The sequence below is a fragment of the Dromiciops gliroides genome, chromosome 2 (assembly GCF_019393635.1).
Source record: "Dromiciops gliroides isolate mDroGli1 chromosome 2, mDroGli1.pri, whole genome shotgun sequence".
NCBI lineage: Eukaryota > Metazoa > Chordata > Mammalia > Microbiotheria > Microbiotheriidae > Dromiciops > Dromiciops gliroides.
Window position 1 is genome coordinate 666,747,762 of NC_057862.1, and position 24,858 is coordinate 666,772,619.

At 40.3% G+C, this 24,858-nt stretch overlaps 1 protein-coding gene across 1 annotated transcript in view; it reads right to left on the bottom strand.

Moving 5' to 3' along the window:
- Nucleotides 1–24,858, bottom strand: part of DNAH6 (dynein axonemal heavy chain 6) — a 211,021-nt gene that overhangs the window by 37,027 nt on the left and 149,136 nt on the right. The window contains exons 57-65 of the mRNA XM_043981262.1: nt 24,599–24,666; nt 21,270–21,450; nt 20,893–21,072; nt 17,981–18,214; nt 14,678–14,813; nt 12,710–12,855; nt 11,043–11,233; nt 8,077–8,237; nt 1,683–1,771 (exon numbers count right to left, since the gene is read on the bottom strand). Coding sequence (XP_043837197.1) covers nt 1,683–1,771; nt 8,077–8,237; nt 11,043–11,233; nt 12,710–12,855; nt 14,678–14,813; nt 17,981–18,214; nt 20,893–21,072; nt 21,270–21,450; nt 24,599–24,666 — 1,386 coding nt within the window. The remainder of the gene's footprint in view (nt 1–1,682; nt 1,772–8,076; nt 8,238–11,042; nt 11,234–12,709; nt 12,856–14,677; nt 14,814–17,980; nt 18,215–20,892; nt 21,073–21,269; nt 21,451–24,598; nt 24,667–24,858) is intronic.

Here is a 24,858-nt window from a genome sequence, read left to right on the forward strand (position 1 = left end):
TTGGCATTCTGCAAGGTCGTGCCCATCTCTTGCTGCCACCAGCTTTTCCCTTTTCTCCTTCGGGTAACTTCTTTCTCTTCTTTACAGGGACCTTTTTGGATTGAGTTCTGGCTTTGGCAGGACTGGTCAGGTAGATGGCCATACCAGTGTCATCTGTGGTCCATCCCTAACTTAGGCTCTATCTTCCTTATCATCTCTTTCAGCCCGGACTCTATTTTCTATTGGTTATTCTGTGACTGGGGGCTGTTCCTCTGCAGGTAACTCACCATGGACTCCTTACAATAATGTTTGTTTTAGATGCATGAACTAGAATACATAGGATTATGAAGGAAATCAGAGAGATGGGCTTATTTTCCCCATCTAAGCTGACATTAGACTGTGAGCTCCTTGGGAAGAGGGACTGTTTTTTGCCTTTCTCTGCATTCCCAGCCCTCAGCAGTGTCTGGCACATAGAAGGTACTTGATAAATGCTTGTTGACTGACTGACGCCTTGGGAGGGTGTCTGTGGACTCCAGGTTAAGAACCCCTGCTCCTGGCAGAGTTCAGGGTGCGGTCTTCGGCTATCCCAGATAAAGTTTGAAGATTGTGTCCTTCACATGTTACTGTTCAACAGTAAATTTGAGACTTCAGTGGGACTTGACATGAAAAAATTTTATTTATGGGTTTTGGAGAGCAGGATTTTGTAGCATTAAAATATGTGATGCACATATAATTTTTAAATTAAAAAAATTCCTTATTGTACTCCTTGCATGCAAGGCAAGGCCACAGGCAATGACCAGCTCTGTTCTATGACTTGCCAAGGACAAAATCTCATTGAATAAGGAAGAATATTCACAACCCTCCTTGAGTGCACAATGTGGCATAGTGCCTAGTGTGCTGATTTTGGAGACAAAAAGGTAGGGGTTAAATTCTTGCTGTGTGATCCTAGACAAGTTACTTAATCTCAATGGGGCTTAGTTTACTTATCCATAAAATAGGGATAATACCCATGTTAGTGACTACCTCACAGGGTTATTTCCGGCTTAAGTGAGATAATGTACTATAAAATCCTCGACAAATTAAAAATTCTACACGTAGACATATTGTTTTTTGTTTTGTTTTTGTTTGTTTTTTTTTCTGGGCAATGAGGGTTAAGTGACTTGCCCAGGGTCACACAGCTAGTAAGTGTCAAGTGTCTGAGGCTGGATTTGAACTCGGGTCCTCCCAAATCCAGGGCTGGTGCTTTATCCACTGTGCCACGTAGCTGCCCCCTACACATAGCCATTTTCATTGCTTTTGGCATATTTGAATCAAATGGAAATCGCTTTCCATTTCTGAAAACAGTGCTACCTTCTCCTCCATGAGCTCTTCCCACGTCACAGCTGATGCTAACACCTTCTCCCAGAAATCACCTTTTATCTACTTTGAATAAACACCCGTGGGTGTGTTTTCTCCCCCAAGGAAAGGTAAGCTCCTTGAGGGCAGGGATCGTCTTCATTTTCATTGTCTTTGAATCCCCTTTGCCTAGAACAGTGCTTACTGATTATGATTAGTATCTTGCAAGCTAATCAATTAACAATCAACCAATCAACAAGCAGCATTTAAGCTCTGTCCATATGTCAGGTGCTAGAAATTCAAAGACAAAAATGAAACAATCCCTCCCCCCAAAGTATTTATCTTCTCTGTAAATAAATCATGCTCACCTTGACAGAATTCTGAAGGACTGTAACAGGAAATGTGGTACTAGGCATGGAACTCAAAAAAAGTCGAAAACTTTCCTTAATTGAAACATCTGTAAAAACAAACACACAAATTTGTTTTATTGAATAGGTACTTATAAATCTTTTTTAAAAAAATAATGATTATAGGGACATCTAGGTGGCACAGTGGATAAAGTACTGGCCCTGTATTCAGGTGGATTTGAGTTCAAATCCGGCCTCAGAGACTTGACACTTACTAGCTGTGTGACCCTGGGCAAGTCACTTAACCCTTACTGCCCCGCAAAAATGAATGAATGAAGGAATGAATGAATGAATGAAGGAAGGAAGGAAGGAAGGAAGGAAGGAAGGAAGGAATTAATGATTATGCCATACATTACATAAGATCAAGGACTCTGTCTTCTTTATATCAAAAACGTAGGAAGAAAAATAATTATAAAAAGACATTAGTAAGAGAGAATCTATCTGCTCATGATAAATTTGAGACACTGGCCCCAGGTGACCTACAAGCTCAGGTGCAAAAAGAATGGGAAGATGGGACTCCTGAGCCATGATTAATGATCTTTGAGACCACAGAGAAGAGGAAAACTACTGTAGGAAAGAAGGGCAAATATCCCCATTTTCAAAAAAAGGCAAGAGAATGGATTCTGTAGTCTATAGACCAGTGAGCTTAACTTTGCTTCTTTGAAAAATTCTAGAATGTGTAATTTAAAGGATGAGTTAATGAACATCTAGCTTTATCAAGAAGAGGTCATGCTAAACTAACCTCTTCCTTTCTTGCCACTGTTATCAGACAGATCAGGGGAAGCCTATATAAAATAATAAGCTATCTCATGATCTAGTAAGGTATCATTAAGAAATTAATTTTTACTAAGATTTCAGCCAAATATTTCACAAAGTCTCTCATGCTATTTATGTGAAAAAGATGAAGAAATCTACATGATGATACATTTAGGTGGATTTGGAAATGGTTGGATGGTTGGACCCAAAAGAGTAATTGCTAATATTGATGTCAACTTGAAAGGTCCCATGGCTCTTTCCTTGGTCCTGAGTGATTTAATAGTTTTATGAATGACTTGGATAAAGGCATATGTGGAATGTTTGGCAAATTTTCAGATGACACAAAGTTAGGAAGGATAACCAACACACCATATAGTTAGAAAAATTCCTTATGTGTTACTCTGTTTAAATGGGCACTTAGAGATAGGGTCTCATAGTATATAAAATTCCTTAGTAAGCAAAGTCTCCCTACCAATGTAGATTTGTTCCTTCTCTGCAATATATAGTCTTGGAAGGCTACCCAGAGCACAGAGAGTTTAAGTGACTTAGCGAGGTCACACAAAATTGGTCCTTGGAGAGTATGAAGAAAAAATAAAATGCGGTACTCGACATTTTTAGGTACAAGTCTGCCAGAAATGATTTAATTTAATTTAACATCATTCTAAAACCAAACATTTTCTAGCTTGGAGAAAGAGCAAAATCAGTGTAGTCCCCCATGTCCTTGGACATGTTTCTTTGCCAAGATAATTTGTAGTAACATTTATATAGCAACTCAAACAAGGAAAAAAAATCATGATATATTAACATGCACCTTTGGGTCAACATTCCAAAACAATGGACACCACTCATTTTTTTCCTTGACTATTCCCCTCTCAAGGTCTGAAAGGGCATCCCTGATTAGTATTGAAATCCTTTACAAATGAGAGAGGAGTGCACTTCTTTTGTTTGGGTCACAGGGCAATCTCTTCAGGGAAAGAGAAAGAAGACAGAAAGACAAGTTGAGAGATACCTTTGGCTATCTTAATCCATTTCCCTCATAAAAGCCTTCTCTATTCTTCTATGAACTTTTAAACAGGGAAGAAGTCTGGAAAGGAGTTTAGGCTGAAGAAATATTTATTTCTTAATATTTCCGCATAAACTCCCAATTGTTATATCAAAACACTATTTCCAGAGAAACTAAAAAAGGATTTTTAATAGGCTACCATGAGATTACTATTTGTGGTTGCTAATGTAATAAAAAATTCATTTTTAAGGAAAAAGGTATAACTTTTGAGATGCATGTACTGTAATAGAAAATTCAATTATTTATGTTTTGTAATGAGTCTAGTTATTTGTGCCAGTTAAACCCAGGTGTCATTATTCACTGGGTGTAGCCACCTGCAATTTACTCCTAGAGTTGTGGAGGGAGGAAATAGCATTACCCTTGCAAATCCTCACTTATCAAATAATGACAAACATCATATTATCCTTGCAAAACTCTAACATATAAAATAATAGCAAATGTCACTTTGAGAAATGAGTTCCATTGCATTTTAGGACCCAAAGGGAATGTAGGAATACATGTTACTGTGCATAGAGTTTGTTTTTCAGCGATTTCAGTTATGTCCAACTCTTTGTGACTCTATTTGGACTTTTCTTGACAGAGATATGGGAGTGGTTTGCCGTTTCCTTCTCCAGCTCATTTTACAAATGAGGAAACTGAGGCAAACAGGGTTAAGTGACTTGCCCAGGGTCACACAGTTAGTATCTAAGGCTGGATTTGCATATAGTAGACATACAATATATGGTTATTGAATTAAACTGCCCGCCTACTCTCTCATCTCTGGTGAATGGATGGGCTAGAATTTTTCTGCATAACAGAGCTGGTAGATGACCCTTAAATACATTTCCAGTTTCGGGACTTATTCTCTAGCAACTTCTCAGCAGAGCTGTGACCAGCCATTGCAGGGAAGCAAGTCACTGTATATTGCATGATATGCAAGGGGAGATGCAATGAGGGATGCATTTTCATGTTCTGTTTAATAACTGTCCAGGAAATGAATGCATGATAGGAAGAGGAAATGGCAAGAGTGACAGTTAACAGATCAACAGCCTAAGTGCTGCAATGGTGTCCATGAAATACTACAAAACCTAAGGAAGGGCTGAAGTATATTGGCCATATTCTCTATGAAGCATTTATGGGAGGACAAGGACAAGAGATGCCCAGAATGATTAAGATAGGGATAGACGGGTCTTTGCCTCAGTGGAAGGCATCAATGTCGATGAGATCATAGTGTTATTGGGGTATTGTCATGAGATTGTGGCATCCTAGCTCGAGGCTGAATGGGATGTCAGAGGCCAGGTGGTCCAACCCTTGCATTTTACAGAAGAGGAAACTGAAGCTCAGGGAGGGTAAGTGATTTGATTATAGGAGATGAGAGGCAGAACCAGGATCCTCGAATGCCAAATCCTTCCTGATGTGCGGCACCTCCCATGACATGTTGGCATTGATTTTGTGAAAGGCTGAATTGTGTTCTAGTCAATGAACTGAGTGCTTACTATGTACCAGGCACTCAGGATACAAGAACCAAGAATAAAAATATCCCTACTCACAGTGAGTTTATGGTCAAAGCCATCACTAGGCAAGGGAGCAACTTTGAAAGTGCCTCAGGTGTGCTGTGCTGGTGCTGCTTTCCCATCTCTGGGAGCACAGGACATGCTCAGTGTCCATCAGAGTTTGGTGTCATTGGACATTGGATGGAATCAGATATGTGGGGTTTTTGTCTTCTCTGATCCATGGCCATGAAAATGAATTGAGGAGAGACACCAGACCTCTGATTTCAGCAGCCTAAGGAACTTCCATGTGAGGAAACTTCCTCCACCAAATCAGGTTGGCCCCTTCTCTGAAAGTCACAGTCTTAGGGTGTTTCCTAGAACACTGACAGATTAAGGGACTTGCTCTGTATTTGTCAGGGGTGGGGCTTGAGCCTCAGTCTTCCTAGCTGTCTCTCAAGAAAATGACTTTATTGGTAATTATCAAAACAATCTGGCACTGACTAAGAAATAGAGAGGCATATCAGTGGAATAGAATAGGTAGAAATTACACTATAGTAAATGACTATAGTAATCTAGTAATATGATAAACCAAAAGATCCAAGCTTTTGGAACAAAAACTTATTATTTGACAAAAACTGCTGGGAAAGGGGCAGCTCGGTGGCGCAGTGGATAAAGCACTGGCCCTGTATTCAGGAGGACTTGAGTTCAAATCTGGCCTCAGACACCTGACACTAGCTGTGTGACCCTGGGCAAGTCACAAAACCCTCATTGCCCTGCAAAAAACAAAACAAAACAAATAAACAAAAATACAAAACTGCTGGGAAAACTGGAAAACAGTATGGCAGAAACTAGGTATAGACCAACATCTCACACCATATACTAAAATAAGGTCAAAATGGGTACATGATTTACACATAAAGGATGATACCATAAGCAAATGAAGAGAGTATGCAATTATTTAGCTGTCAGATTTATGGGCAGAGGAAGAATTTAGGACCAAAGAAGATATAGAAAGTAAAATAAAATATAAAATAGGTAATTTTTATCATATAAAATTAAAAAGCTTTTGCACAAAAAACTAATGTAGCCAAGATTACAAGGGAAGTAGAAAAACAGGAAAGAATTTTTGAAACAAATTATCTCTCATAAAGACCTCACTTCTCAAATATATAGAGAACTGAATAAAATTTATAAAAATACAAGTCATTCTCCAATTGATAAATGGTCAAGGGATATGAACAGGTAGTTTTCAGACAAAGAAATCAAAGTTATCTACAATCACATGAATAATTCTCTAGATTACTATTGATCAGAGAAATGCAAATTAAAACAACTCTGAGGTATCACCTCATACCTATCAGAGTGGCAAATATAATAAAAATAGAAAATATTGGATGTTGGAGGGGATTTGGGAAAGCTGGGATGCTAATCCGCTGTTGGTGGAGTTGGGAAAAGATTCAACCATTCTGGAGAGCAATTCAGAACTATGCCCAAAGGGCTATAGAACTGTGCATACCCTTTGATCCAGCAATACCACTGCTAGGTTTATATCCCAAAGACATCCCCCCCAAAAGAGAAAAAAGACCTATTTGTACAAAAATATTTCTAGCAGTTCTTTTTGTGATTGCTAAGAATTGGAAATCAATTATGATGCCCATCAATTGGGGAATGGCTAAACAAACTGTGGTATATGATGGTGATGGAATATTATTGTGCTATAAGAAATGACATACAGGATGACTTCAGAAAGGCCTGGAAAGATATGTATGAAATGATGTGAAGTGAGTGGAACCAAGAGAACATTGTGCACAGAGACAGCAATATTGTTTGATGAAGAACTTTGAATGACTTGACTATTCTCAGCTATACAATGATCCAAGACAATCCCAAAGGACTATTGATGAAACATACTAGCCAACTCCAAAGAAAGAACTGATATTGATGGAACAGACTGAAGCATGCTATTTTTCACTTTCTTTAATTTTTTTCTTTTAATCAAATTTTCTTGTACAAAACGACAAATATTGTAATGTTTTACATAATCAAACATGTATAACCCATACCTGATTGGTTGCTGCCTCAGGGAAAGAGGAGGGGAGAGAGTGAAAGAGGGATAAAAATTGGAATCCAAAACTATAAAAAATGTTTATTATAGAAAACAGGAAAATGACTTTATCTGCTCATATTGAACTCAATTGAATTGAGCAAATAAGTAATTTTGACTATTATAAATATCCAAGTTAACTATAAAGAATATATGAAGATGCTATCTGCATCCAGAAAAAGAACAGATAAGTAGAAATATGTACAGAATAAATTTATATATACTGTATACATACATGCACACACACACACATACCCTACTTGTGTCTAATGATAGCCATTGCTGGTGGGAAGGGGAGGGAAGAAATAAAAGGAAATTTGCATGATAACTTTATTATATATTTAAAAGGAATAGCAAGTTGTACATAATAAATTTGCAGTTTCATGCAGTTTATTTTTCATTATACTATGCTATGGAAGTGTTTGTTTTATTCCATAAATTAAAAACAAAATAAATAAATGGGAAAAATGCAGTTAACCTGAGGATTTGGCAGGAAAAATGAATTTATTGAAGTTTTTATGAGGTACCACTGAATAAAGTCCAGTGTGATGATAGAGAAAGTGCAGACCTGCATTGGTGGAGGGAGTTCCCCCTCATGAGAGTTCCCTATCAACAAAATCATAGGCCGAATACCAATCCCAGCCTCAGTTTCCTCATCTGTCAAAACGGGGTAATGATAGCATCTCCCTCATGGGGTTGTTGGGAGGATTAAATGAGATACCATGGGTAGAGTTTTTTGGAAACCTTAAAATGTTTATTATTATCCTAGTGTAATGTGAATTTGCTTCATGCCTAGCCCACCTAAGATGGTGGAAGATGCCATCTTAGATGGTCTAGGCATATATCAAATACCCATTACACCCTATCTCATTTATTTTTCATTCTTAGTACCATGTTACCACGATTATGGGGATTTTGTTCTGAATTTAAGCAGAAAGAAGCAATAAATAGTTAACATACTTGGTTCGGTAAAACTTTTAATAAGCTCTTCCATAGCCAACATCCATGACACTGCAAGGTGACAGTTTTGAAGAAATACCCAATTTCCTGTTTTCAAAGCATCTTTAATCATCCTTTCAGCAATAGGTCCTTGGCCTTGTCCCAGGGAAATTGATTGCACTCTGAAATAAACAGTAAAGCTACTTGAATCATTTTTTAAAATTGCAAATGTTGAAACATAATAAACATGGTAAGATCTTATGTAGAAAATATATCTTCCCTAATATGCCTTTGGATACTAGGTAGAAACCTCTCCACTAAGGAAAATTCACCATCCAAGCTTCTGATTTTGAGGAATTATTTAATGAAATCAGAAATGTATTTGAAGAAACAGTATCTTATGAACTAAAAAGTATTTGGGGAGCTTATGACACTATCTTGACCTTGCTCCTAATGCCACTTGGAGAATCCTGCTCCCATGATGGTATTGGTTATAGCCAAGGTCAACTATCAAGTGAGTATCCAACCATAGTTAGCATTTCCCTAGGAGAAGCAAATCCCAGCAGTCTGGGAAAGGAATGGTATTACAGTTATAATACTTCTCATTTATTTAACTATCTGCTCCTATAGTTATCTTCAATCCTACCTCCTGACCACTACATAATGTCATGAATCCAGGAATTCACATGACTACCACCAATATATCCTTGGGCCTTTCTTTAAAATCACTTCAGCAAGGACCTATTTCTTTTTATTTATTTGTTTGGTTTTTTTTGGGGGGGGGGGCAATCGTGGTTAAGTGACTTTTCCCAGGATCACACAGCTAGTTAGTATCTGAGGCTGAATTTGAACTCAGGTTCTCCTGATTCTAGGGCTGATGCTCTACCCACTGTACCCCCTACCTTCCATTGAGGGCTCATTTCTTGGATGGGTCATGCTTAGCTAGGAAACTTATTACAAGTAGCTACCATGAGGTAGGAAGGGGAAACAGTGGAATGTGTAGAAACCTGTTTTTCTTGCTTTGGCAGTTAAAATATGAACATTGCATTGAAGGTAGGAAAATAAGTTGGAAGCACCCATGGATCATTGTAATTTGCTACTAATTTTTTAAAAAAATGTTTAACATGATCCATTTAATCCATCTCAAATATCATGAAATTAGGGGCAGGTAGTTGGTAGAGTGGATATTGTTGGGCCTAGAATCAGGAAAATTCCTCTTCCTGAGTTTGAATCCAGCTTCACACACTTATTAGCTGTGTGACCCTGGGCAAATCACTTTACCCTGTTTGCCTCAGTTTCCCCATCTGTAAAATGTGCTGGAGAAGGAAATGGCAAACCACTTCAGTACTTTTGCCAATAAAACCCCAAATGGTGTCCCGGAAGAGTTGGGAATGACTGAAAAATGACAAGACCAAAAAAACCCCCCATGAAATTATAAGTTATAATCACCATTTCCTGTCTTTTACCCTTATTTTGATAAGAGATTTCATTTATAAAAGAACTCCTAGATGAAACTCCCTCCACTAATGCAGGTCGGCATCTTCTCTGAAACCTGTAGTCCCAGAAAGCTGCCAAGAGTACCAAGAAGGTAAATGACTTGTCCAGGGTCAAACAGCCAGTTTGTTTCAGAGGTAGTCTTGCTGACTGAGCCTGATGCTCTGTTCACTATTCCATGCTGCTTCTCTTAGGATCATAGAGTTAGAAATGCCAGGGACCTTTGAGGGCTTCCAATCCAATCCTCCCATTTTACAAAAGAGAAAATCGAGGCACAAAGTAGGTAATTGAGGTTTCCAGGGTCACAAAGTGAATGCCTGAGGCAGGATTTGAACTCAGGTCTTCTTGACTCCAAGCTATGGATTTTGCTACCTATCTCTTACATTAACATGACAAATAATTTTTGCATAGATTTTTAAAAAAGATTAATTTTAATTCAGTGTTAAAGATCTTTTAGCCCAACTTCTTACATGGTTAAGTGAAAAAAATTTCCCAATAGAATAAAGATCTAATTTTATTGGAAAAAATGATTTTTAAACCAAAAATGCATTTTATAGAAACAACTAGATTTCATTTTTTGAATTTATTTAGGATTTCCACAGACTCTATATTGGTCTGTCTGTCCCCTTTGTGCATTCTTGCTCTCTCTCTCTTTCTGTCTCTCTCACTCTCTCTCTTAGTCTCCTTCTGTCAATGTCTTTCTCTGTCTCAAGTACAAAATCTATAAACAAATAAAAAAAATCTATACAAAAATACACATACACGGAGAGAGAATAGAGGAACTTGTAGGTGTTTAGATTTTAAATTTATTAACCCATCATTTTATTCATTTATTCAGAATATTTCTATTTATTGTTTATTCATTTATTAATTTTTTTAAAGTGAGGCAATTGGGGTTAAATGACTTGCCCAGGGTCACACAGCTAGTAAGTATCAAGTGTCTGAGGCTGGATTTGAACTCAGGTCCTCCTGAATCCAGGGCCGGTGCTCTATCCACTGCACCACCTAGCTTCCCCTTGCCACCTAGCTGTCCTTTATTAATGTTTTCAAATTAACTTATTACTGAATGTAATAAAAATCAGCGGGGGCAGCTAGGTGGCGCAGTGGATAAAGCACTGGCCCTGGATTCGGGAGTACCTGAGTTCAAATCCGGCCTCAGACACTTGACACTTACTGGCTGTGTGACCTTGGGCAAGTCACTTAACCCCCATTGTCCCACCAAAAAAAAAACCCCACAAAACAACAACAACAACAACAACAAAAAAATCAGCTAGATGGTGTAACACAGGGCTAAACTTTCAGTCTGGAGGACCTGAGTTCAAATTTTGCCTTGGACACTTACTATCTGTACAAATCAGTCAGCCTCACTTTCCTTATCTGTATCATAATAGCAGCTACCTCACAGAGTTGTTGTTACACATGTAAAACCTCTTGCAGACTTTAAAGTGTTTCTTAAATGTTAGTTATCATCTTCCTCCTTGTCCTAGCCTTACCTTTCTGAATATCCACTTTCTCTTGCAAATCTCTGAAAGGCTCCCATTGGATCTGAGCCAGTGCTTAAAATGAATACGAGAGGGGTGGAGGAGGACATATCTTGATACAGTGTTGCTAGATCCACTGGTGGATTCTCTATAAATTGTTTCCCTAGATTTTCTATCACAAATTCTGTAATAGCAAAAACCACCTGGAAAATTAAAAAGACATAGACTTTAAGTGGGAGATTTTTTTTTTAACATTTTCTTTGTTTCTTTCTTTGTTTCTTTCTTTGTTTCTTTGTTTCTTTGTTTCTTTGTTTCTTTGTTTCTTTGTTTCTTTCTTTCTTTCTTTCTTTCTTTCTTTCTTTCTTTCTTTCTTTCTTCCTTCCTTCCTTCCTTTCTTTCTGTGAGGCAATTGGGGTTAAATGACTTGCTTGGGGTCACACAGCTAGCAAGTGTTAAGTGTCTGAGGTCAGATTTGAACTCAGGTACTCCTGAATCCAGGGCCGGTGCTCTATCCACTGCGCCACCTAGCTGCCCCTAACATTTTCTATTTTAACATATGAGTTTCCCCTCTGGCACCACAGAGCACATCATCCTTTGAGGGGGAGGATGGTCAACAGTGCTGTTGGCTGCACAGTGGTCAAGGATGAGAATGGAAGACAGGCCAACAGATGTGGCAGTGAAGCAAATTACTGGTGACTCTGGAAGCAGGAGAACAGAAACTTTCTGGATAATGATGGAACAAGTCTCTTCTAAATTGGTGGAGTCATTTATCTAATTCCCATCAATAATGAACTCTTGCTATGTTCCCAACTTGGGACTCACTGGGCTCTCTGCTTCTCTCTAAAACACTTACTGAGAAATGTTACTTATTAAGGTTGTATCTGGCCACATGTGACACTCTCACTCCCATACCTTTGCACTATCTCCCTGCCATGCTTGTCATACATTCTTTCCTCAGTTCCCCCTTTTTTGTATCTTTAGTTTCCTTAAAGGCCTAGTTTAAGCACCACCTTTTCCATGCCACCTTTTTTTTTGGCAGGGAAGTGAGGATTAAGTGACTTGCCCAGGGTCACACAGCTAGTAAGTGTCAAGTGTCTGAGGCCAGATTTGAACTCAGGTCCTCCTGAATCCAGGGCCTGTGCTTTATCGACTGTGCCACCTAGCTGCCCCCCATGCAACTTTTTTTGATTGGTAACTTGCCCCTACCCCCAACTGCTACTGCTGTTTGTCCTGTTTTCAGAGAGAATTGATGGCATCACAGGTAATGTCTTGACTTTTGTGTGTTGAGTGAGGCAGAGTTGGCCCATATTATCCCCTTTACTGCAGACAAGCTCTCAGGTTCTCATTTTCTGTTGGCTGGGCATAAGCTTATGGTAGTATGCACCTACATACTTCTGTGACTACCTTGGAGAGCTCCCAGCCACTGCATACCAGCATCCCTGCCCCTGGGACAGTCTTTATGAATAATTCTGAAATCACCCAGATAGATCATCTGAACACTCACACCTTAGCTAGAGTGCTGACTCTATTAGTATATGAAATTCAGAATTAGGTGCAGTTGGCCTATGGTTACTATTGAAACAACATGGTGAATTCAACTGATCTATGAATCATAAATTGTATGAAAGGGTGAGATAAAAATATTCTCTTAGTTTCTAGAAAGGAAAACATCATCGTACCTTTTCTTCTTTAAAGCATTTAATAAGAATTAGTTTCTGAAACATGCTCAAGTTTGTATTCCAATGGTCTTTTGATTCTTGGCTTTCTGCTGTGTCTTCAGAATAGCCCTCCCAGGATTTGGGGTTAATATGGGTTTTGAAATTTCCTGATAATACAATTTTGGAGAAGAATTAATATTAGTTTTTAACCAGTAAATGACTAGGATCAATTCAATTAATCATTTATTAAGTGCCTACTAAGTGCTAAGTGCTTTGGGAGATACAGAGATGAAATAAGACATTTTCCCTGCCATCATGGGTCACACAATTGAGATGGGGGGTGGCATATGAGATATATGTAAGTAATTGAAATATAAAAGAGAGCATGGTACATGCATATGTATCAAGGGAGGGTGGCTTCCTGCAATCTAGTGGCTGCCCTGGGTAGGGGACATAAATGTATTCTATCTAACCCATCTTGCTTTACTGGTTCAAGAAAAGGATTCTTTATTCTCTATGAATTTCCTGGACTTAGTCTTAAACTAGTACCCATGGCTCCACTCCCACATTAACCTGAAGGAGTCTTCCCCAGTGGCGTAATTACATGCATTCACCAGGCTGTATTCCTCAGTAGCTTGTAACAATGGGCTCCCCAATGCTTAGTGGGCTGTATGCTTCTTTATGAATTCTGCCATGGCTGATGGAGTATCCTGTCCTTTTGGGGATGGTAGGAAATGTTTGAAGTATGAATTAGATAAGAGAAAGCACTTATCAAGTGTTTACCATGTACCAGGAACTGTGCTCATCATTGAGGATACCAATAAAAGCATACTAGAGAATACCTGCCCTTAAGAAGCTTACATTCTAAAGAGGAAAGTCAACACATAAAGGAAAGCTGAAAGAAGGGAGATTTTACACATAGAGTAGCATCACTGGTGATGTCCAGAAAGTGCCGTTGAACAAAATAAAGCCAGCAATTGGTGATTCCAGGGGGTGGAGTTGGATTTTCTGGTGAGGAGAGAGTGGAGGTGATAGCTCAAGTGGAGATGGCATGGTAAAAGATATCCAGCCACTAGGTACCATAGTAATGGCAGAATGGCCAATGGCTGTATAAGTCACATATCCTCTCTTAGACCTGTTGGTCCTCTGATATTTAAATGTTGGTTCTTTGATATTTAAATGTATTTGCCAGGACCAATAGAATAAAAAATAATGACTATGAATGGGGTCTTTTATCTGGGTCAGGGCTGTTCTACTGAAGTTATTTTGATTATTTTTTTAGTCTCTTGGGTTTCCCAAACATCTGCAAATGGAGATATCTTTTATTTATATCTTTTCTTTCACTAAGCTACTTCTCATTTTCTTGCCTTACTGCTAGAGCTAGCATTTCTATTTCAAATAAAAAATTCCAATAATAATGGTGAAAAACCCCTATCTCTAGTTATTTACCACTAGTAATGGTAAGAAATAAGACTATTTCAAATGGTAATAGTGAGAGTGGATGATCTTACGGGTCCCTTGTTGTTAGTGGGAAGACTTCTAATGTTTTAGTTTTAAAGCCAATGATAGGTTTTGGCTTCAAGGAAATACTTTTATGACTCTAAATAAAGCTCCTCCTTATAAGAATGTAAGCTCCTTTTGCTTTTTCTTCGCATCTCATCTGGCACATAGTAAGTGCTTAATGAATGCTTCTTGACTGATTGATATTCCTAAACAATTCTCTTCCACTACTTAAGGAAATTTCATTGGTAGGAAAAATGGAATATTTTTTATCTGTTCAAGAATACAGTAGAGAATAGCAATGTTGAAAAGGAGGGAAAATCAAGTAATAACTAGTGGTGACTTGAGAATTAGGAAATTTACCAATGAAAAAGATGATGTTGTAACCAATCCATTAACTACCACTTACTAAGTGCCTACTTAGGTTGGTATAGGTGAAGAGCCCAAGGGAACCCCGCTTTTAAAAGCCCTGTCAACCTGTCACATTACCAAGTCTGACTGAAATGGGATTGAGCAATATCTGCCCCGAAATTCCCTGAAAAACCGGAAAGGTGTCTTCTAAGTCAAAACAGGCAAACCACATGACATCTAGGAGCCAGGGGATCTCAGGTTTGGCCGGGCGCTCCTGTAGTGGACAGAAGGCAAAAAGAACAATAATTTACAAAGATAAACACCAAACACTCTTTTGTCTCACTAGGATAAAACTCAATCCCTTGCCCAAGGGAAGTGACAAAATATGCTGGTCAAGAAGGAAAAATGTCTGCTGGATTATCTGGCAGTCTCTTCCCCAAAGAAGGCCAGCTGATGAAAGGTGGGTGGGTTGATAAACTGAGGGAAACAGCTTAGCATAAAGGTAAGAGCCCTGGGTCTGGTTGTCTATAGTCCTGGGTTCTCAGTTCCCTTATTAATAAAACGAGGAAAGCTCTTCAAGCCTAATTATATCTACCAAACTACTTGTGAAGGTGTTCGTATGGAGGTTTAAATTTTAGTCTAATAAGTTGTGGATTTTTCTTCCAAACCTAAAGCCACCATCTGTGAAATGCACCGGCTTCTAGGAATCCTAGTCCCTACAGCTCCAGAAGGACAATGTGAAGAGGGAGACAGGTTAATTATTCATCCCCCAGTCACCTTCTCTGAAGCTAAATTAAATTTTGAAATAGGAAGGCTGGTCCTAAAGTTGAATTAACTCAGTTGTGAGAAGAGAAACTCAGAGCAAACACAGGTCTTAATTAAGATAGAAAGAGAAGACACTTAATAGCTGTGTGATCCTGGGCAAGTCACCTCATTACCCCACAAAAAAAATTGAAAAATTAAAAATAAAGATAAAAAGAAAAGGACATGAAGAAAACTTGGGGGTACCATGTTGAACATTATGGTGTTCAGGTTGCCCTATAGGCCCTAGCCTGTCCATCTGCCACATCAGGGAGAGTAAAGGAGGGCATAGGATGTTCACAAGTCAAGTGAACACTTCCCTTTAGAACCTCTCACCATCAAGTTCTTTCCCTGTGGTTCATGTCTGTCTAAAGCCCTCTCTTCCTCTTTCTCTGGCCCTACTAAGCCCTACCAGACCAGGCCTTCTCTGCTCAAGTAATTTATTTGATGAAATTAGTTTTTGCTGATGTGGAAATGGATGCTAATAGGCTGATGAGTTATTTCTCCCAGATCATGTATTTACATGTTAAAGAAAATGAATGAATTCTAATGATGGAGATTTTAGACACTTTGGTAGAAGCTCACAGTTTTGGGCCAGTGGACATTTTATTGCTTTTCTTTTTTTTTTCTTTTTTGTGGCGGGGCAATGGGGGTTAAGTGACTTGCCCAGGGTCACACAGCTAGTAAGTGTCAAGTGTCTGAGGTCGGATTTGAACTCAGGTACTCCTGAATCCAGGGCCAGTGCTCTATCCACTGCGCCACCTAGCCGCCCCCCACTTTATTGCTTTTCAAAAAGCATCATGCAGGTCATCATGCCTTCCACTAATGGTCTGAGCAAGGTCCTTTTTGGGGATAGACCAATATTGTTCTGTAGGGTACATATCTATTTCACTTTGAGGCTATGGAGCATCTTGGAAGTGGGAGAAAGGACATTCATTTGAAGCTCTTCCTTTTCTCCATATAAATAGGATATTGAGATCTATAAACCATCCTAAGTGGCTTGCCGTACCTAACACTATCTTGTGGCGATAGGAAGGACAGTGACTCTGACCGCTCCCTGCCCTTGCATCTGGGCCACCTTTCTTCATGCCCAACTTTGATGAGTCACTTCTGGGAAGCCTGTGATACAGTGGAAGGCTTAATCAATAAAAGTGATTGCCACTAGAACCTAGTTTTTAAAAGAAGCCCTTTTTAATCTGTATTTGTAGTCTCATTGGCTATGACTCACATTCTACAATGTCACCAAACTGGCCTTGCTTCTGTTCCTTGTCTCCCCCTTGGTGTCCCTGCCCCTGCTCTCCCCTCTGCCTGCTCACCTTGGCCTCCCAGAATTCCTCTCTTCTTTCAAGATGCTCCTTCAGCACCATCTTCTGCATGAAACCTTTCCTGATTCCCCAAACAGCCACCTTGTACTTACTCGCTTTATATTTATGCTTTATAGATTTTTCCGTGTATTTGGACATAGAATAGAATGTAAGATCCACGTTAGGAGGGATTGTTTCATTGATTGCTTTTTCATCCCAGTGTTGACACAGTGTCTGATGCATAGCAGGCAAAGGCCTGTTCATTATTTAGGGTGTCTCAGCTTGCCCTGTGGTTCTCTAGAAGTGTGGCACCAAGAGGCAGAACTGGAAGAATGGGGTTAGGAACCCTTGGGGCTGGGTTAACCACCTCATTAGTTAAGGATGAGTGGACAGCATCACTCCTGCTGAGGTGCTGACCTCATGCAATAGAACAGAAACTTTCCTTTCTGTTTCCTAATCTTCTTCCTCCACAGATGATTGAAATCCTTATCTTCAAGGCTTAGCTCGGGGGCTGTCCCTTGGGATAAGTGGCACATTATGGACTTTCCACCTTAGGTAAAGAGGGATATGTCACTCTGTACAGAGGAACAAGATTTCACCCACAGAGTAAGCACACCTGTGGAATGTCAAGGCGTTGTATAGTGGGGTTTTATGGGATTTTAATAATACTTCATATTTGGGGAATAGTGGAGAGACAAAACTATGGAGTGCATAGAAAAACTGGTCTCCATTAGAGAAAATAAGTCCCATCTCTAACACACACTAATTTTGTGACCCCCCACTCGACAGGTAAGTGCTCCAGGCAACTATGAGCGAAACTTTCAGAGATGGTGCCCACCTGTTCCTATCGGGGAAATTTTCTTACCTGAGGGTTCCCTATGCAAATAAAATCCCAGGTCTAATTCCTAGACCTCACATGTTTATCTCAATTACAATTTTTCAAAACATTTTCCCATCTTCATCTTCACAAGATTCCCTTGAGGTATTTATCCCCATCTTTCATGTGGGGAAACTGAGGTAATGAGAAGTTACATAAGTTGCAGGAGCTCTGGGCTTTTTCTTTTAGGACCCAAGCCCTTATTTTTTTGTTTGTTTGTTTTTGCCGGGAAATAAAGGTTAAGTGACTTGCCCAGGATCACACAGCTAGTGTCTGAGGTAGCACTTGAACTCAGGTCCTCCTGAATCCAGGGCCAGTGCTTCATACACTGCGTCACCTAGTTGTCTCCCAAGCCCTAATTCTTCAGCCTCATTCAGCTCCCCAGGGACTCTGCAGACCCCTGGGTTTATACTCTTCGCCTCTGCAGCAACGACCCCAGCCCCGATAGAAAAGCAATACCTTCTCTAAGCCCGCGGCGCCGCGGAGGAAGAAATTCCATTCTTCTTCTGTTAATTCTTCCTTCTGGCGCATGATTTCGACACAGAGCATGAAGCTGTAGATGAGCTTGTGCTGCTCAAAGAGTCCCCGGGAAATGTTGACATATGAGGTCAAGAGCGTCTGATCGAGGAGGATGGCTAGGCGCAGCTGCAGGTCATCGTTGTGTTCTGAGGTTTCGATGGTCGTGTTGAATAACTGGAAGGAAGAGAAAAGTCTCGCTGACGCCCATCTCAGCTCCATTCCCAATCATAGATATTGGCCAAATGTCGACAAAAGTCACTCCCGACTGCTTGACTCAGAAAGGGATAGCCGATTTAGGAGGGAGAGCATCTATCTGGGAGGGACAGGTATGGGGCAGGAGAGGGAGCTCTTGGCTTGGAATAAGGAAGGCTGGAGATTCAGACTCAGACACTTATAAGCCGTGTGAGCCTGCACAATCTTGCTGTGCCTCGGTTTCCTCCTTTGTAAAAGGAGGGGTTAGAGTTGATGGCCTGTTCTTGTTCAGTCGTGTCTGATTTGGGCTTTTCTTGGCAAAGACACTGGAGTGGTTTGCCATTTTATTCTCCAGCTCATTTTACAGAGGAGGAAACTGAGGCCAGCAGGGTTAAGTGATTTGCCCAGAGTAATAGAGCTAGGAAGTGTCTGAATCTGGATTTGAACTCAGGTCTTCCTGACACCAGGCCCAGGGCTCTATCCAATGAGCCACCTAGCTATCCCATGAGGACCTCTAGAGTCCTTTTAATCTTAACCTGTGGTTCTTCTCTATATTGCAGCTTCCAAAAATTTTAATGCTCTTCCTACAGGATCTTCTCTCTAATAATAATAATAACAACAACAACAACAACAATCACCAGCATTGAGATGGTGCTTTCAAGTTTGCAAAGAGCTCTGTCAATATCTCATTTTCTTTTCTTTTTTCTTTTTTTTTGCGGGGCAATGGGGGTTAAATGACTTGCCCAGGGTCACACAGCTAGTAAGTGTCAAGTGTTTGAGGTAGGATTTGAACTCAGGTCCTCCCGACTCCAGGGCCGGTGCTCTATCCACTGCGCCACCTAGCTGCCCCCAAGAAAATCTCATTTTATTTTCACAACAATCCTGGAAGTTAATTAACAATGATGATGACAACATCGATGAGGATGAGGCTGATGATAGCTAACACATATGGCACTTACAATGTGCTAAGCACTTTACAAATATTATCTCATCTGAACCTCACAACACTTTGGGAGGCAGATGCCATTATTATCCCCCTTTTAGGGAGGAGGAAACTGAGGCAGTCAGAAGTGAAGTGATTTGCTTAGGGTCACATAGCTAGTGAGTGCTTAAGACCGTAATTTGAACTCAGGTCTTACTGGTTCTGAGTCTAGAGCTCTATCCTCCACTGTGTCCCCCAGCTGCCTAGGCTGGTGGTGTCACAGAATGGCTCCTTTTGCTAACAGGACTAAGTACCGGGTAAGATGACTGAATCAGTGCATTTTGCTGCCTCCTTGGTTGAGACATGCCTTCCTGATAACACTGAACAGGGAGAAGGACGTGTTTTCTGCAGTACCAAGTAAGCTCTCTGAAGGTAGGGATGGACTGTGTCCATCTTTCCTGCTTCTGTTTCCGGCTCTTAAGATGGTCCCTTGCTCATAGGAGATGCTTAATAAGCAGCTGTTGAATTGAGTTTGTAGAGAAAAATCTGGGGTAAAAATGCCCAAACCGCTAAATGACCTGAAAGAGGAAGCCTCGTGAGTGTTGCTGTTAGGAATAAACATCCTTCTATTTCCATTGCTTAATAAGTAAGAAAAAAGGTCCAGGTTAAATGATAAAGTTAAAAGTTACATAGCTTTGAGTTTGTGTGAGTTATATATCATATTGCAGAAAAGGGGCAAAGTTTTTCTAAAGCAACTGACTAGAGAGATCAACGGACCAGGATAAATGGGGATAGAGGACTGGAAAATACTGTAAATCACTAAACATGGGATCAGATCATCCTCAGTGTTTGGATTGGGAAAGTGTGAGCTGTATCCAAGAATTATCGAGTAGACTAATTCAACTGCAGCAACAGGAGGAGGGTAGAAAGGGCAAAAATTTGGAACTTAGCTCTTAACCAAGGTAGGAATTCCCTAGGCAAGGCACTGACAAAGCCTTTTGTTCAGTCACTAACTCCAGTTCACACACCCGAGTCATGCTCTTGGCTTGGTTTTTGTAAGTGAAAAGATCATTGTAAGGTTGTACAAAGGAATCTTCACTTTAGACTTCCTCACTATACTCTGGGTTCCACAGGTCTTAGGAGAGGGTTAAGAGAGCTTGATGGCAAGGAGGACCTGAGTTCAAATCTGGCCTCAGATACATCCTAGCTGTGTGCCCCTGAGCAAGTCATGTAACCCTGTTTTCCTCAGTTTCCTCATCTGTAAAATGAGCTGGAGTAGGAAGTGGCAAAACCACTCTAGTGTCTTTGCCAAGAAAACACCAAATGGGGTCATGGAGAGTTGGACAGGACTGAAACGACTCAACAAGAAGAGGTAGAGCAGGCTTGAAACCACAGTGACCATTAGGTGATTTGGCTTCTTTTGATGGATTTGGCCACCTTAAGGTCTTGTGTCCATCTCTTTTTTTATTTACTTATATATTTTTTTGGCAGGGCAACGAGGGTTAAGTGACTTGCCCAGGGTCACACAGCTAGTAAGTGTCAAGTGTCTGAGGTTGGATTTGAACTCAGGTCCTCCTGAATCCAGGGCCAGTGCGTTATCCACTGTACCACCTAGCTGCCCCTGTGTCCACTTCTTTACTGAAGTAGTGTCTTTGTGAGAATCATGTGGCCTGCTCCAAGTCCACAGAAACTTGGAAAGGGTTGGGAGGTGAGTCAAACTAACTGAGAGAAAACCTACCTGCTTAAAATACTTTAAGGAGTACTGATACATGGGGTCTATTTCTGACAGGCTCGCGATGACAAAGTACATGACCGAGCCCTGAGTTGCCACAGGCCGGTACTTCTCCCGAGCGGCATTGATCATCTTTTCGGTGGACTCTGCCTCTTGCAGTCTGGTTTTAATGGCCCCCGAGGTGATCTAAAACAAAAGTTTAACATGACAACAATCAGTGAGCGGAGAAAGGGACCCGGTCTCGTCTCTCCTCTGGCATCTGAATTCTGGGTCCCCCGTCAGTCGGTACACACAAGACTACTGAGTGTTTGCCCTGTGCCAGGCAGTGTGCTAAGCTAAGTGCCAGCCCCGTTCTCCATGCACAGTGATAGGGCTTCTCTTGCCTTTGAGTCCTGGAGGGTGTTGATAAGTTCCTCATTGTCCAGAATGTTTCCTTCAGACGTGAACAGCATCTTTAGGATTTTGTCCTCAATGGCTTTCAGCTGGTTTTTGTCGGCGTTGATCCTCACGATGAGCTGGTTTCTTTGCTCTTCTAGCTCGGGTTTTTCAAGCCTCACGACGTCGCTGGAAGAGATGATCGATCGTGTTAGTGATGCCTCCTTGCGGCTCGTGTCCCCATAAAACACTCACCTCCTGCTTCAAAGACCTTTGCTAGACAGGTCAGAGAGCATATCAGTTCTCCCATTCCCCGCCTCAAGGCATCCCACTAGCATGCTCTTAAGAAAATTTGCAAAAAAAAAAAAAAAAAATAATAATAATAAAAATAAAAAAGGGGCAGCTAGGTGGCGCAGTGGATAGAGCACCGGCCCTGGAGTCAGGAGGACCTGAGTTGAAATCCGGCCTCAGACACTTAACACTTACTAGCTGTGTGACCCTGGGCAAGTCACTTAACCCCAATTGCCTCACTAAAAACAATAAAAAAGAAAAAATAAAGAAAAAAAGAAAATTTGCTTGATGTTTGCCCCATTCATTTTTCCCATTCCTACCCCTAAAAAGACAGCATGGCAGAGTTGATAGAAAGTTGGCTTTGATGTCAGGCAGACCTGGGTTCAAATTTTGCCTCTCACATACACTGGCTGTGAGACCCCCATGCTCCCTCACCGCCAGGGGCCCAAACCAGATGAAAATGTAATTGGAAAATATTGAGCAAAACAGATAAAAATTCAATAGTTAATATATGGTTTTCAGAGTCAATATATGACTTCGGAAAACCTTATGTACTGTTTAGCCCCGCCCCTTTCCCTTTCTAATAAGTCTGACATCACTGCTTTATTAGGCAACCAAGACAGAGGGTTTTAACTATTTGTGTGCCTGGGCGCCTTTGGCAGTCTGTTGAAACCAGGGTTCTCTCTGCAGAATCATGTTTTTTATATTTTTATACACACGTATAAATGGTTTAAAAGTCTAAATGTATATGTATAAATTTTAAATTTAAATGTAAAAATTAAACTAAGGTTAAAAAGTTTTAAATACATAAAATAAAATATGTATAGTATTTCAGAGGACAATGATTATACTGAAATATAGTTATCCAAATATATTTTGAGACCCCAGATGAAGAATTCCTGTTCTAAGATCAAGCTGTGCCTACCTGGACCAGTGTAGTGTTTCCTCACCTGGTTGTTGCCGGTCCCTATAACCCTGTAATCTTCACCCATCTCTAAAATAAATGGTCCCCAGAGGACCCTCTTTTTCCTTTCTTAACTCTTCTCCATGACTCCCTGCTCCTCTGCCCTGAGATTGCACTCTCACTTCTTCCCACTTGTTAGTGCCTGGCTCTTCTCCTCAAATGCCCTAGCCATTATAATACTCTATCCTGATACAATTATATTTCTTTCTTTCTTTCTTTTTTTTAGTGAGGCAATTGGGGTTAAGTGACTTGCCCAGGGTCACACAGCTAGTAAATTGTCAAGTGTCTAAGGCCGGATTTGAACTCAGGTCCTCCTGACTCCAGGGCCGGTGCTCTAGATGCTTGGTCTTTTATCAATCCCCATTCATAGTATAACAGAAACAGCTCAGCCCCTGGGCCCTGGGCCCCACTTCCCTATAGCCACCACGATTGAAAGTCCACTTTTAGATAATGTGCCATTTTATGACATAGTTATGGGTCCCCTATTGATGGAGAAAAGGTAGGCAGAAGATTGTAAACTCCTTGAGGGCAGGCACCATGGTATTTTTCATGCACAGTGCCTGGAAACAGCAGACACCTAAATCTTGCTCAATTGTTGAAGGAAGGGGAAGGAACTAGAGGAAGAGGGAGTATAAGCAAAGTAACATATTGAAAGAACAAGGAAGTTTTGGAAAGAAGAATAAACGGCTTAACGTACTGGCTTATGGCTAGTAAGATCAACCAAAGGAAGAAAGGTGTATGTGTACACTGGCAGGGGTGAAGGAGCTATGTATCATTTTGACGCCTCTGAAAAAGGTGGCAAAGTTATTAGCTGTGATGAATTCTTTGAAGATTTGATAGCTATTTTCTTTGGGAGTAAATGGAAAAACAATACAATGATGATGATAATAATAATAAGCACCAGGGGCAGCTAGGCAGCGCAGTGGATAAAGCACTGGCCTTGGATTCAGAAGGACCTGAGTTAAAATCCAGCTTCAGACACTTGACACTTAACTAGCTGTGTGACCCTGGGCAAGTCACTTAACCATCATTGCCCTGAAAAAAAAACCCCAAAATAATAATAAGCACCTATTGGATATGTTATAGTGAGGATTCCTTTAGTCTCTGGATTGGATTAGATGGTAACTGAGGTCTCTTCACACTCTCAAATTCTGTGATTCTCTATTTCTGTAATAATCATAATAGCCTTAGACACTCATTAGCTGTATAACCCTGGGCAAGTCACTTAACCTCTGCCTCAGTTTCCTCATCTATAAAACAAGGATAATAATAGTACCTACTTCCCAGGTTGTTGTGAGGATCAAATTAGACAATAATTTTAAAGCACTTAACACAGTGCCTGGAACATAGTAGGCATGACATAAATATTTTTGAGTTGATTTTTAGTCATGTCTGACTCTTCCTGACCCCACTTGAGGTTTTCTTGGCAGAGATTCTGGAGTGGTTGGCCATTTTCTTCTCCAGTTCATTTTACAGATGAGGAAACTGAGGCAAACAGGATGAAGTGACTTGCCCAGGGTCACCCATCTAGTAAGTATCTGAGGCTAGATTTGGACTCAGAAAGACTCATCTTTCTGATTCCAGGCCTGGCGCCATCCACTGTGCCACCTTTCTTCTTCCTTTTCTTCTTCTCCTTCTTCCTTTTCTTCTTCTCCTTCTTCTTCCTTTTCTTCTTCTTCTTCTTCTTCTTCTTCTTCTTCTTCTTCTTCTTCTTCTTCTTCTTCTCCTCCTCCTCCTCCTCCTCCTCCTCCTCCTTCTTCTTCTTCACACAACTAGTAAGACTCCCAGGCAGGATTTGAACTCAGATCTTCCTGACTCTAAGTCCGGTGCTCTTTTTCACTGCTAAATTATAATTAGATAAAGCGAGTCAGGAAAGAGAAGGATGAATTCAGGGTATACGGAGAAGGATCTGGAAGCTTTGAGGTTTTTTTTTTATTGTCAGTTAGTCAAACAAACATTTATTAAGCATTTATGTCCAAGGCACAATGCTAAATGTTGGGGATACAAAGAAAGGCAAAAACAGTTGTTTGTTTCACCTGACATACATGAAATGTACGTAGCAGGAAAAAAAATCATTCATACCTTAACAACTGATCTTCCAGGCCAGATCTGGTCACAGTGAAATTAATGATAGTAACTTTAATGCAGACCTGGAGAAAAAAATGTGGTGAAGAAAAGATATTTATTTCAATGAAGAATGATCAAAAAAGTCTTTAGTTGTGGCTCATCACTAAATCAGAGGTGCTTAATGAAACACTTAATTCCTCTGTAATTCTATTAAGGAATTCAAGCATACATAGCCTGGATGTTTCTCAACTAACTTGCATAAAGAGTTGGAGACA